The 12,612-nt window shown below is 50.7% G+C and overlaps 1 protein-coding gene across 1 annotated transcript in view; it reads right to left on the reverse strand.

Moving 5' to 3' along the window:
* CHGA (chromogranin A (parathyroid secretory protein 1)) overlaps positions 1-12,530 on the reverse strand; it is a gene marked incomplete at its 5' end in the record, with an annotated part of 13,237 nt that extends 707 nt beyond the window's left edge. Inside the window, 6 exons of the mRNA XM_010292591.1 lie at positions 2,645-3,108; positions 3,572-4,078; positions 5,621-5,719; positions 7,898-7,966; positions 8,390-8,483; positions 12,484-12,530. Of these exons, the coding sequence (XP_010290893.1) occupies positions 2,645-3,108; positions 3,572-4,078; positions 5,621-5,719; positions 7,898-7,966; positions 8,390-8,483; positions 12,484-12,530 (1,280 nt within the window). The remainder of the gene's footprint in view (positions 1-2,644; positions 3,109-3,571; positions 4,079-5,620; positions 5,720-7,897; positions 7,967-8,389; positions 8,484-12,483) is intronic.
* Between the last annotated feature and the right edge of the window lie 82 nt (positions 12,531-12,612).

The raw sequence follows: 12,612 nt of genomic DNA on the forward strand, positions 1-12,612 counted from the left end.
ACGCCACGGGGGACCAGGGCTGGAGCCGTCTGTCCCTGAAGGACAGCACCCATGGGGGGACCCAGGCTGGCGCAGTTTGTGAAGTCCCCTCAGACTGCTTCTGCATTTGCCCCTCTGGACAGTTGTCTGTGTGCAACACAGACATCTCAGTGTTGTCCTAATGTGAAATCTCTGCAGCTGATGATGGGGACAAGACACGTAACCACCGTCCTTCCCCAGCCCCACTGCCAGGCAGGGAAGCCCCTCTGGGATGGGTCTCTTCCTCCAGAGCATGGGGCTGAAGGGAGGTGGCTGCTGGGGAGCCGGGGTGGGCACCTGTGTTGAGGCAGTGGTGTCAAACCGGGATGAGCACAGCTGCCTGCCATGTGTGGCAAGTGTAGCATGCCCTCCTGCTCATGGCGGGGACAGCAGTGTCCCCTCTCCCCACGCTGCCCTGGGTGCCCACATGCACCTCCAATACTGGAGGAGTCTTTTCCATCTGGGAAAATAGTGGCTGAGGAAGCCATCAGTTTAAAGGCTGAAGCTGCCCATTGCTTGGTGGCCTTTCTATAGTGGCTTTTCTGTACCTTTGCCATCACCTGAAGCTATTTTATTTAGCACTGGTGCTCAAACTCAAGGCTGTGTGGCTTTGCCTGAAGCCGGGTCACACGCAAGCAGGCCCGTCTGGCTGCCCGACACAGCCCTGCCCGCCCCTCACAGCTGCATCACCTGGGGCTCGCTGCGGATCACGTGCTCGCCCAGCCCAGCAGCAGGCTCTGTGGGGGCGAACCTGGGGCTCTGGGTTCTAAAAGTGCCTTTTTGTGCCAGCAGAGCTGAGGTGACGGCCTCTCTCCCATGGGGAGGGAGTGAAGCCATGCCGCTGCCTGCAGCAGTCGCCAAGCACAGGCCAATGCTGAGCCACTGGCCTGCACTGCATGTGGCTGGTGTGCAAAAAATAAAGTAATTATGTAAAAAAAGGTAATTTTTCTCATTCCTGAGCTATTTTTCTGAACAGGGAAAAAGTCACCCTGCTCCTCCACAGGGTCCTTGGCTGAGCCCCTGGAAAGGCTCTGGCAACAGCAGTGAGCCGGCAGCCTGGGGTGCCCACCAGCGCCCAGGGGAGCCAGGCTGAGCCCAAGTGGCTGTTGTGGTGCCTTTTGTTTGAAGCATGTGGGGGAGAAGCCCCCTGAGGCTCACCTTGCTGGAGGGGAGCCTTGGCTGTAACTGGAGCCCCCCAAAAATGAGAAAATAGCGCTGTGCTGAGATCCTCCACAGCACCCAGAGAGAGGAGAGGTCAGATCCATGTTCTGCCCATGTACCCTGGCTCACTCCTGTCCAGCCCGGTGGGCTGAACCCTGGAGAGTGCAGGGGACAGGACTTGCAGTCCCTGGCTGTGCCCACGCTGGCCTCACTACCCAAGCCATGCAGCTACATGACCCAAAAGCCAGGATAAGTGACAGGGTGGCAGCTGCTCTGGCAGAGCCAGAGCCTGTGCCCTTCCTTCCCTCACTGCCCGGTGCCCGGTCTGACACCTCCTCACTGTCTCCCAGAGGTTCTGATTTACTTTGTTTTTAAAGAACACCGAAAAGTCTTGTTGCAGCCATAAACACAGCAGTTTCGCAGCCTCAGCAACCTCCTTCCAAGTCCCCATTCGGAGACTGAGCCCACCACCTTGTAGACAAAGTGCATCCCAGAGCCGCTGGCAGGGGTGGGTGGGGAGCAGCCTTCTTGGGGAGAGACCTGGAACATGAGCAGATGATGAAGAGGAGGCAGATGGGGCAGGTGCTCAGAGCCGAGACGTTTGACTTGGCTTTGAACCAACATGACTGGAGATGCCCTCTCAGCAGGGGAGATGGGCAACCTTTGGGCAATGTTTTGGGCTGTAACTAAGGCAAGAGGGGTGTTTTGCAGGCAAGAGGGCTGCAGCAAACTGGCTCCACTCACCCACTGTCCCAGTCTGCTCCTGGCCACCTGATCATGGTTTGTCCCAGAGCAAACACCCGCAGAGCCTGTGCCCAGCCCTGCCATCCAGCCCCCTGAGCTACCAAATAAGCCTGGAGCTGGGCCTCAGCACAAAGGTGAAACCACCTCTCCTGGCTGCCAGGGGAGGTGCTGAGCTACCGCACAGTATCATGTGAGGCATCAGAGAAGGAAGTCTCTGACTTTGGAAGCCTGGCTCAGACGTATTCATGTATCTCAACCACTTCCCCTTCAACACCCCAGATGTCTTATCACGGCTGCACCCTGGTTTGCCTCTGTAGGAGGTCTGACACTACTCACCCTGTCCCTGAGCCAGGGAAAGCCTTCCCTTTGACTTGGAGGGACTTTGGGGCACAAGACCCAACCCCAGGCTTCAGAGACAGCTCTGGTCACCATGTCCAGCACAGACCAGCACAGAAGTTCTGTCTCATTTATAAGACTCTCTGGGGCAGGGAATGTTTTTGCACCAGTCACTAAAACAAGAAAAAACCCAAAGGCACAGCCAGATACAAATCTCAATAATACCTAGGGCTGAATGACTGAAAGGTCACCAAGCATCTTCTTAACGTCACAGAGAACCAATCCTGGCTGCATAATCCCAAGGTACCATCCACCTCTCCAGGCACAGTTTGGATTCCCATGTAATAATCGGGCGGGATTTATTCTTAAGCCTATGTACACCAACCTCCGTTCTCCTGTTAGCGCTGCCTTCCTCATCCTTTTTTTCTTCAGGCATGGGAGCAAGCGGGAAGCCTCCTTCACTGCTGTCCTCCTTTGAGTGGTGCTTCCATGACCTTCTCACATCTTCCTCTGGACTACTAAAGTCATACTTGCGGGACCTGAATGCCATTTTCATGGACCTATCTGGGTCTTCCTCACTATCATTTTCCTCCATGCGCTTCTTTGACGTCAGCTGCTTGGCCAGCTCATCCATTTTGTTCCACCTCTTGGAGTCTTCCCACTCCCTGGACGACTCGTCCTCCATCTCCTCGCTTTTGGCATCCCTGGGCTGGAAGGTATCCTCTTCCCCCTGCAACCCCTCATCCTCCAGGCGATGCCTTCCTCCTCTCAGTGCCCGGGTCTGCTCTTCCTCCTCCTCCTCCTCAGAGCTCTGCTCATCTTTGCCAAATCCCAGAACATCATCATTATCTGAAAGAACATTAAACATAACAGTGAGCACATGCGTTAACCTGGTTATGCTCCACCTTTGGACTGAACCTCCAGGGGCAATGCAAGGTGGGTTTCCTGACTTACATCCATTTTCTCAGGATTCTGGAAATACCCACTCTCACATCACCATGTCAGTAACAGGGCTTGGAGGCAGCAGTCAAAAATACATATGAAATTCAAGAAAAAGAAATTAGTTGTCCCCAGGTGCTATGAAAACGGAGCAGCAGGCAGCACGGCAGCTATTGGGCCTGTGTTACCCGCTGTGCATGGGCCCACGTGGTTGGGTGCTTGAGGGGGGGTCTGGGTGGCTGTCGGCAGGGGTATTTTTGTAAACCCAGTAAGCACCTGCCTGAACTTTCAGGCTTTAAAGCCTCTTATCAGTCTGTCTCAGTGCTCTCAGCTCACCCCGGTAGGTATCAGTGCCGTCGTCTGGGATACGTACTGTCATCTCCCGGCACCTCCTCGGCCTCCACGTCCTCCTCAGTCAAATCAAGTGACCTCTCTGCTTCAGTAGGGTCCTCCTCTGCAGCATCATCTCCTCTATCATCCTCCCGCTCCACACGCTCCCCTGCTGCCTCCTTGCTCTGCTCCTGGCCCTGCCTGGGTGGCTGCTCTCCCTCATCCTCAAGCTCCAGGCTGTCCCTGGGGCCTCTGGGCTGCTCCTCTTCATCCCCTCGCTGCTGCCGCTCGTCCTCAATGAAGTCTTTGCTGATGTGGTTGTCCAAAGCCTCATCTCTCTGGGCTTCCTCTGTGCCCCTAATCTCATTGCTCTCTGCTTCCTCCCGATCCTCATTCTCTCCAGGGTCAGCATCCCGTGGCCTGGGCTCCCTCTCCTCCAGGCTGTTTTTTCCCTCCTCCCTTGAATCTTCATTTTGCTGGGTTTTCTGTGCTGCCAGCTCAGTCAGGGACCCTGTGGGCTGCTCCTCTTCAGGGTGCTCCCCTGCCGCATCTGCAGAGGGAGGAGCAAGAAGCAACACCTCTCCTGAGAGCTCATTTCACAACCAGCGAAGACTGTGCGTTTCTTAGGGAGCATCAGCCCCACTCAGCAATCTGCTTAACCAGCCCATGGATCCTTTTACAAGCCACTTCAACATATGCTTGCATTCAAGCAAGCCGCTGCTCTCACTGGTGCCTGCTCTCCTGGAGAGACTTGCAAGGCTGAAGTTAAACATATGCCAAAGTGCTTTGCTACGTCACGGTCCTCATCGCCATCTCTTGAGATGCCAGCAACAAGCTTGCCCCGCATGAAACCAGATTGCTCGTAAAATTAAAGGATTTAGGCGTGTTATATGGAAGTTGCACAGCTCCCCCCGCTCTGAGTGCTGCACTGACATCGCATCCTTATTTCTCCCACGGGGTTGAAGAGTGAGCCAGCGCTGTTTGCGTGTAAGCCAGAGGGAGAGGGGGATGGCTCTGCTTCTGCAAAGCAGCTACACAGCAGGAGCTTAATGTGAGCTGGGTATTTGCTCTTTCTCATGCCAGAGACTGGCCTCTTTTAACATAATTAGCCATAGAAATCACTTTGCAAAAGAAAGGTGGGGAGAGGGAGACTAAAGAGCAGTGGGAAAAGCCAGATGGGTATGGAAAGGCAGGCGCAGCCCAAAGCGGGGCTGAGGAGCATGCCAGGGTGAGGGCATGCAGAGAGCCGGTCATGCCGGGCTGCATGCCAGAGGTTCAGGTCTGCCCTGGCAGGAGGGAGAGCCAAAGCTACCTGTCCTCCCTGTTGGCTTTTGGCCGTGCTGGCTGCAGCAGCAGCCCCCGGTGGTATTGCTTCTCGTCACTGTGGGCAGCTTTGGGCTGACGTTGCGGCATCACTGCACTGCCACGGCTCAGCCACATGCCCCAGAGCCCACCTGAGTCCCTCTGCAGGGGTACTGCTGCTGGACAAGGAAACATCTCACCCAATATCGGCACTGGCTCTTCCTGACGTGGAAAAGCAAAGGGGCCAAAGCCTCCTTTCTGCTACACTGCCTCTCTCTAGCCAGGGCATAGAAACATGGTGACAAGGGGAAATCCCAGCTGAACATGGTCTTTCCAGGATGCAAGTGTTTTGTGTGTGTGTACTGTGTGTATCCCAAGTTCAATTTTCCCTTCAGAGACCCATAACTTAATATCTTGGATGCCTGGAAACAAAGGTGGCAGGAGCAGACCCAGATTGCTCTTGCCTATATCACTGAGTCTTTCAGGATGGGATTTCCCTGGCTGTGACTCATTTTAAGCATTAGGAGTGAATGCTGGTGTTGACAGCAGGGTGGAAAAGATCAGTATCAGTCTGGTAACTTGACCATCACCAGTTACTATAGCTCAGAAATTACATGTTGTTTAAGCTGGTAAATAAGACCAAAGCAAACACCGGGTTGCTTGTGCATGGCAGCAGCAGCATCAAAAGAGATGCCTAAATGAGAAGCAGATGGACATATCAAGGCTGTTAGAAAGAACATCCTTGTTTACAGCCTGACCTGGATTTCCCTGGGGGGAGGATGACACTGACCTCTCTGCTTGTTCTTGTCGTTCTGACTTTCAAGGACTTCGGAAAGTTCATCTTCAAAGCCCCCGTTTTTCTTCTGCTGCTGAGTTCTCTCATTGGCACCTGCATCAAGTAAGAAAAAGGAGGGAAAGGCAACAGCTCCTCCTGTGTTTCAGAAAGTAGAGGTAGGTAAATAGTTTTGTGCCTTTATAATTATGTTTTCTACAATGGACAAATATGCCAAAGGGGAGCTGCAAGGAGAAGTGAGACTGGAGGATATGTGGATATGTGGATCAACTGCAGTAACAAAGCCACCATGCAGGAAAGAAAAAGGTCTCTAAACAAACAGAGAAGCAGAGTTGCTAGGAAAACTAATATTGATGGAGAGCTAGGGAATAAGAGATACTGAACTGCAGCATGTTGAGTCCCAGAAAAGACTTAATCATCACAGTATTGAAGGATAAAAATTGCCTCCTGCCAGATGCTGCCCACGTACCTCTGTTGAGTTGAGCACTGAGAGCCCCCGTGCCCTCTGGCCTGGTCGTGGGGGCCCCTCTCCCCAGGGCACTGCCCTCCCACCAGGAGGAAGGAGCCGCATTCTTTCCTGCTCCGGGGATGGTCTGGGGCTCCGAGGCCCCACACCTTAGCCTGTGGGTTTACAGAGCCAGCTCGACCAAAGCAACACAAAGGTGTCTGAAGGCAGCATGAGCTAGAGGTCAGCACACAGCTGTCTTGGCAACTAGTGCTGCCCAGGCAGCCCCATCCCAACGGGATCTGCAAGCCAAGAAAGCTCTGCCTAAACCAGCTCACACCCTCCTTCTGTGCCTTCATGCAAAGGCAAGAGCCAACAATGTCAGCCAAGTCCTCTCTAGCCCTAGAAGGGCAGAGGTGCATGGTGTGGGCTCTCCAGCTTGACCAGGGCCAGCTGCAGCCAGCACAGAGGAGACCAAGATAAACACCTTTGCTTTTCCCTTGGGTTACACAATTCTTCCATCCCCAATCACTGTGATCTGTAGAATAGTGCTCATGTTACCCCAGGACAAATAGGTGTGATGGGCTCAAGCCAAGGAAAGATCGGAGCAAGATGCACCTCTGTGAAACAAGACCCTTCATGTGGATTCCATACTGTATGGCACAGCCTGTCCAATAGCCGAGTGCTCCCCTCCCAACTCAGGATGCCTGGGCAGCAGCATCCCAGTGCACTGAAGATGCCCAGGTTTCTTTCTTCTGGATCATCAGAGCATCCATGGAGCCTGTCTGGGATCATTGCCTGGCTGGCCCTTCCATCAGCAGCATTTGGGCGGCAACCAAACTATTGCTTTGAGAGCTGCACAGAGCCCTAATCTTGACTTCTTGAATTTTCCCTCTCCCTTCTCCCCGTTGCCTCTGGGGCTTCCCTGCTCTGAAAGCAGTCTGGTGGCACTGTCTCCCAGCCATGCTTGGCAGCCATGCCACACAGGAGCAGGGAACAGGGACACCCTGGTAGGGAAGGGCTGCCAGCCGGGTTACCCCAGGGAGAAGGAGTAGGGAAGGCCAGGAGCTGCATTCCTTGCAGCCTGAGGAGAGCTCTGTTGCAGTCTCAACCAGGCCACCTGGGCAGAAGGACCTGCACTGGCTTTGTAGTAGCCTTGCCTAGAACCTGTACAGCAGCTCTGGGGACTGGGGCACCTGAGAATAGCCCTTTTCCACTATGCACACCATTTTGCACAGCTCTGTGCTGCTGCTGCTCCCACACTGACCTGCGATGAGCAGCCTGCACCTCTCCAAACCAAAGAAACTTGCATTTGACCTAAGGAAACCCACAGGAAAATTGCCATTAGCCCAAGGACACTTTCACTGGGGTCTTTTAGGTGCAAGTCCCACTTGATGCTCAGTGAGGCTTAACTTCTGCCACACCTGAGTTTAGTGCTAGACTCCAACTGCAAAAACAGTGGAGGTTTTCTTGTCTTTCATTCTAGTTTGGGAACTGATGATTATTTGTTGAATTAAATTACAATAATTTCCCTTTAGGGTTTTTCCACCCCAAAATGCCTATACTGTGCGTTGCCACTGAGTTACATTGACAGTCATTTAAATCATCAGATGCATACTGGAGTTATAAGCAAAATTCCTGCCTCCACTGACCCAGTCTCTACTGGAAGTCCTGGAACTATATTTCCTAGGGAACATTTATATGATGTTAAATTAATGTCAAATACAAAAAAAAACCCCCAAAAACCCAAACGAAACAAACAACAAAGCTGTGCAAGGGGCTACAATGGATGAAACCTCTCTTCCCAAATAACTATAGTGACACTGTACCTTGAGCAGCAATTTCCTGGAGTTCCTTCAGTAAATTTTGGTGGCGAAGGATAGAAATGATTCGTTCATCTGCAATAGGGGAGACTTGGTACAGAAGGTGGTCAAATACAACCCCCCCCCGCCCAGGAAATGAAAAAGAACCCCAAATGCCACCTCCCACTTCGTTTACTCTTTTCTCTCCCCTGGCCTAATTTGCTGCCACATCTCTTAACTGTGTGGTTAAAAGATGACAGGAAGGTCCATGAAAACCAGGCAGCTTCATGTCACTCAGTGCCTCCCCTGCCATGGTATCAGTGTCATGCATGGCCTGGGCCAAGCAGCAGCTCCATCCCTCGGGCCTGGTGCAGCCCAGTGGGGTGACTGTGAGAAACATGAGTGTGTTGGGGACCCCTTGTCAGATGCTAGAGCATGTGTCAGGGCAGGACCAGCCCCTGCTTGTGTCTCTGCCAGATCTTCTCTTGCTGATATCCAGCATTAAATCTGAGCCTGTACCTCCTCTGAGTGTTTCTAGGCATTCCTCGCTGATCGGCAGGGGGTTTGGCTTTGATAAAGTATCAGAGATGACCTCTACAATGCACTTCATCACCTAGAAAGAGATAAAAATACAAATTAAAGCACTGCTTTTTTGTTCTTTTTTTTGCTAAATCTATTTGTTACCAAGGCTAAAACACAGCAGATGATGGCACAGATCTTGCTATTCTGGTGGAGCCAGAACTGAATGTTTGGTTCCTGTTTTACCTAATGCAGGAACAGAAGGTACCTCGCAAAACTGAGAAGTGAGCAAACGACACATGGCAATGGAAGGAGCTTTTTCAACACAACGCATACTTCAGCTGAGGATCTCACGACTCCAGCCCATCCCAGAGGCTGGGCACATCAGGAGATTAAAGAGGATCTGGATATATACATAAAGAGCTCAAAATCATCGTCTTTTAAGTCAGTATATCTCAACCTGCATCTCATAAAAGGACTCATTGGGAGGTCACAGAGAGCAACAAGTGGTCAAGCTCTTCAATAGGTGACCTTGAAATCTTGCAAGCTAGTTGAGCCCTGAGGAGGACACCCTGGTTAGACTGCAGCCAGGCATGGAAGGTGATGCGAGGCCAATTTTACTTTCAAATATGGATGAGAAATACTGCTCTCAAGCCCTAGAAAAGGACACCCTGGAGAAGTGTTTGACCTTGTGCTTGAGTGTTCAAGCCATCTATTATAGACTGGAAGAGCTCTACATGGATGCAGGTCACTTGAAAGCAAGGAAGCTCCCACACTTTCCTCCAAAGCTTCTGCAATGGCCTGAGGCAGTTTCCTAGACAGGATGGCCTCTGAGCCTACCCTTTCCAGCAGCCCTCTTCTTTGATGTAAAATGAGAAGCATTATTTATCTCGTTTGTCACCTGTACTGAGATTGCAGGCCTAGCTCTTCACCCATGTGCCAACAGCACCACTGACCCCACAGGGATCACCCAGTGCTGTATGTGTGGTAGGAGAATCAAAGCCAGTGGTGCAAAGGCATGGTGGCACCTCTGGCAGAGGTGAAGGCAACCTCGCCACACTGAGACACACTACCAGGACCCAATGGTCACACAAGAGAGAAAGAAACATTCACAACAGTCTGGTGCCAGGAATCAGGCTGCCCAGTTCAAAAGGGTGATTATTTATAAATTAGCCCAGAAAGTATGCAGGGCTCACAAGTGCCTGAGGAAAAAGAGAGGCTGCATTGAAAAAAAGGATACAAGTAAGCCTTTGGGCAAAAAATTCAGTCACTGAACCTCTTTCTCCTGTTGATTTCTGCAGGCAGCCCTAAGAGCCCTGACCTCCCACACAAGGTGCCATTCTTAGGAAAGCAGAGCACTGTGGCTGCAGTAGAAATTAAACACAAGTCAGCAATTCCCAGTCATCTACGATGTTGCTCATTCAAGCAATTGGATATATTCATTGACCAGCTGGAATGGCCAAATTTTCACCATTTGTAAGGAGAGAGTTCTGCTTTTGCAGATCATAGCCATAAAATGCTGAACTCTTAATCACTGACACAGTTTGAGGGGATTGCCAGCTGGATTAAAAATGTTACAGGAAAGATCTAACAAAAAGAAAGCAAGGAAATTTCCCTCATATCATTTTCCTATACCACAAGCAATCCATTAATATTGATTTTAGATGACTTCCAGTCACTTCACTCTGCTATGAGATAGAACAAACCCCAGATTCTGATACTTCGCTCTCACATTTCTCAACCTCTGGAGTCACTTATTGCAGCAGTATTTGATGCAGCTTCAGAAGTAAGGACTTTCTCAGCATGATAAATATGAACCTGGTCCAATTAAATACTCTATACAAGCTTTTTGAAGGCTTCTGATTTAAGGTCTTTGTCTGAACACAAAGAAACACATCAGTCACCACAGAAATGCAGCCAACTCTATGGAGGAACTTTGTAACGTAATGAAATTAAGAATGCAGTCATTCCACAACTCTCTCCTTGACTTTTTGTAAGAGCAAGTCTTGCAGAGTGAGGCTTCACAAGGTCATGAAATAACAGCCTGCATCAGGAAATGAAGGAGATCCTTTCCAAATGAATGTAATTAATCCAGTGCAGAAACTCAGACGGGAATTTTGCCATAGCTATCCTTTAACTGTGAGCGTGTAACTAGATCCTTAAGAGCTGCTTATGCTGTCCCTACACAGAAATCTTCAAAGGATCATGTCCTTACAAGGATAGACTTCCCCATGTCTGAGCTTAGCTATGCTCAGGCCCTTCTGAAATGTGTGCTTGTAGGTGGGAAATAGTGTCCTTCGAGCACAAGAGTGGGCAAACACCAGAGATATTGTAAGTGTGTGCTTTGCGCATGTTCAGCTCCCCATGGAAAGCCCTTGGTGTAAGAAAAGTCTGATAAGCTGCCTGGGAAAGGCCTACAGATGCTGACTACCCATTTCACAGCCCCAAGCCACCCACAAATGCTAGTGGCACAGAGTACATCCTGAGCATCACGATGTGTAGGAAGATCTGCGGTGCTCACTGCTGTATCCATGTGATGATAACCCTGCCCTGATCTGTCCCGTGAAACCAGGATTTCCTTCACTGAAATGCTGTTTCTCAGAGGGCGGTGAAGGTGGAAAAGCCCTAATGGCTCCTTCCATTTGCAGCACAAAATCAAGAGAGGGGTGTGGTCTGATTTTTGGTCTCAGCTAGAGCCTGTGTCAGTGCAGGGAGGGAGCAGGCTTGCAAGTCAATCCTTCCTTGGTGGAGACATTTCCATGGATTTGCACCAGCTTCCACAAAAGCTAAATGTGGCTTGCTGGGAAGTGCCATGTTTTACACATAAAACATATTGAGGAATAGATCTCACACGGAAAATTGTGGAATTAATGGATTGTCCCACCAGATGCCCAGTGACCATCTCACTCTGGCACGGCCAGTTGAAGGAGCAGGTGACTGCCCCAGGTCCCCTTTCTCAGTTAGCAGTAGACGGCCTGAAGCAGGCACCTAGTGGCTCACAGCTCATGGCTCAGCCCCAGCAAGGGCTAAGCAGGCTAAAAGTCTTAACAAAGCAACAGCTCTCCAGGCCCAGGCACATCTGACAGGAGACAGGGAGGCATTTCTCATGGCACTTGCCCTGTCGGTAACAACGAGCAGAGACACTGTACAATGCAGCCTGTGTCTGACACTGACATGAATGTGCTCTCCTCTACAGCTGCCTGGGGAAAAAGATTTTGTGGCTAGAAGATTTCAGGAAACAAAGATGTTCAAGAAGTAGAGGGGAAAGGGCTGGTGTTTCCTTTCTGGACATTAATTTCTGTAAAAGTCTTAATTTGAGCAGTTAAGAGACCAGCTTCTCTGAAGGACTATGGGCATTACAATATTGGGGTGGGTGTCTGTCACAGATCAACACAGGCAAATACGCCTATCCAAGCATTTATGTGACAAAAGCCCACTGGGAGTGCACATGCTTGTGAAGTGCAGCTATGAATGTCAGAGAAGTATGACACAGATGTATGCACGGAACCCTATAAAAGAAGGCTGGAGAGGTCAGCCAAGTCACACACCACTCATAGCCATCCAGACAGGCTGAGCAGTAGCTGAGGACAGATTAACAATCTGAGAGCAGCCAGTTACCTATTTTTTAAGAACATGCATGTTTAAGTAACACATCACACACATGCAAACACAGATGTATGCACACCCCTGAACACACACAGTTCCAGTGACGCCCGTTCCTGAATCACATTTCCCCCCACTCTCCCCTGAGTCACCTCCTGTTGGGAGCTTTGAAAAGATGAAAGTAGGAGGACTGAGGAGAGTTATACCCATCCTCCATCCTCAGCCTCATCATTCTCTAGACAAACTTGTTTGGTCCCTTTGGTACATCCTGAGGGACTTCCCTCCTGCCCAGGTGCCCAGAAGTGGATGCACAATGGGTAAATCCTGGGGTGGGGTGGTGGGGTGGATCCTGCTGTAGGGGTCTCATGCAAATCCCTGCACTTCCTACAGGGCATTTGGGTCGGGGTAGCCAAAAGTCAGCCAGCTAGGTGGAGGTTAAACATCATATCATTCATCTTCATTCACACCTTCCACTACAGGCCCATCCTTACCTTAGTGTCCCCTTTATTCATGTCATTTGTCACGGGAAGGGAGATGCCTGTAAAATGAGGGGAGGGCAAAAAAAGAGAGCTTTTTATTCACCTCCACTGGGAGACAAGCAGTGAAATCTTATCCTGCTG

This window comes from Phaethon lepturus, unplaced genomic scaffold (assembly GCF_000687285.1).
Source record: "Phaethon lepturus isolate BGI_N335 unplaced genomic scaffold, ASM68728v1 scaffold10408, whole genome shotgun sequence".
Taxonomy (NCBI): Eukaryota; Metazoa; Chordata; class Aves; order Phaethontiformes; family Phaethontidae; genus Phaethon; species Phaethon lepturus.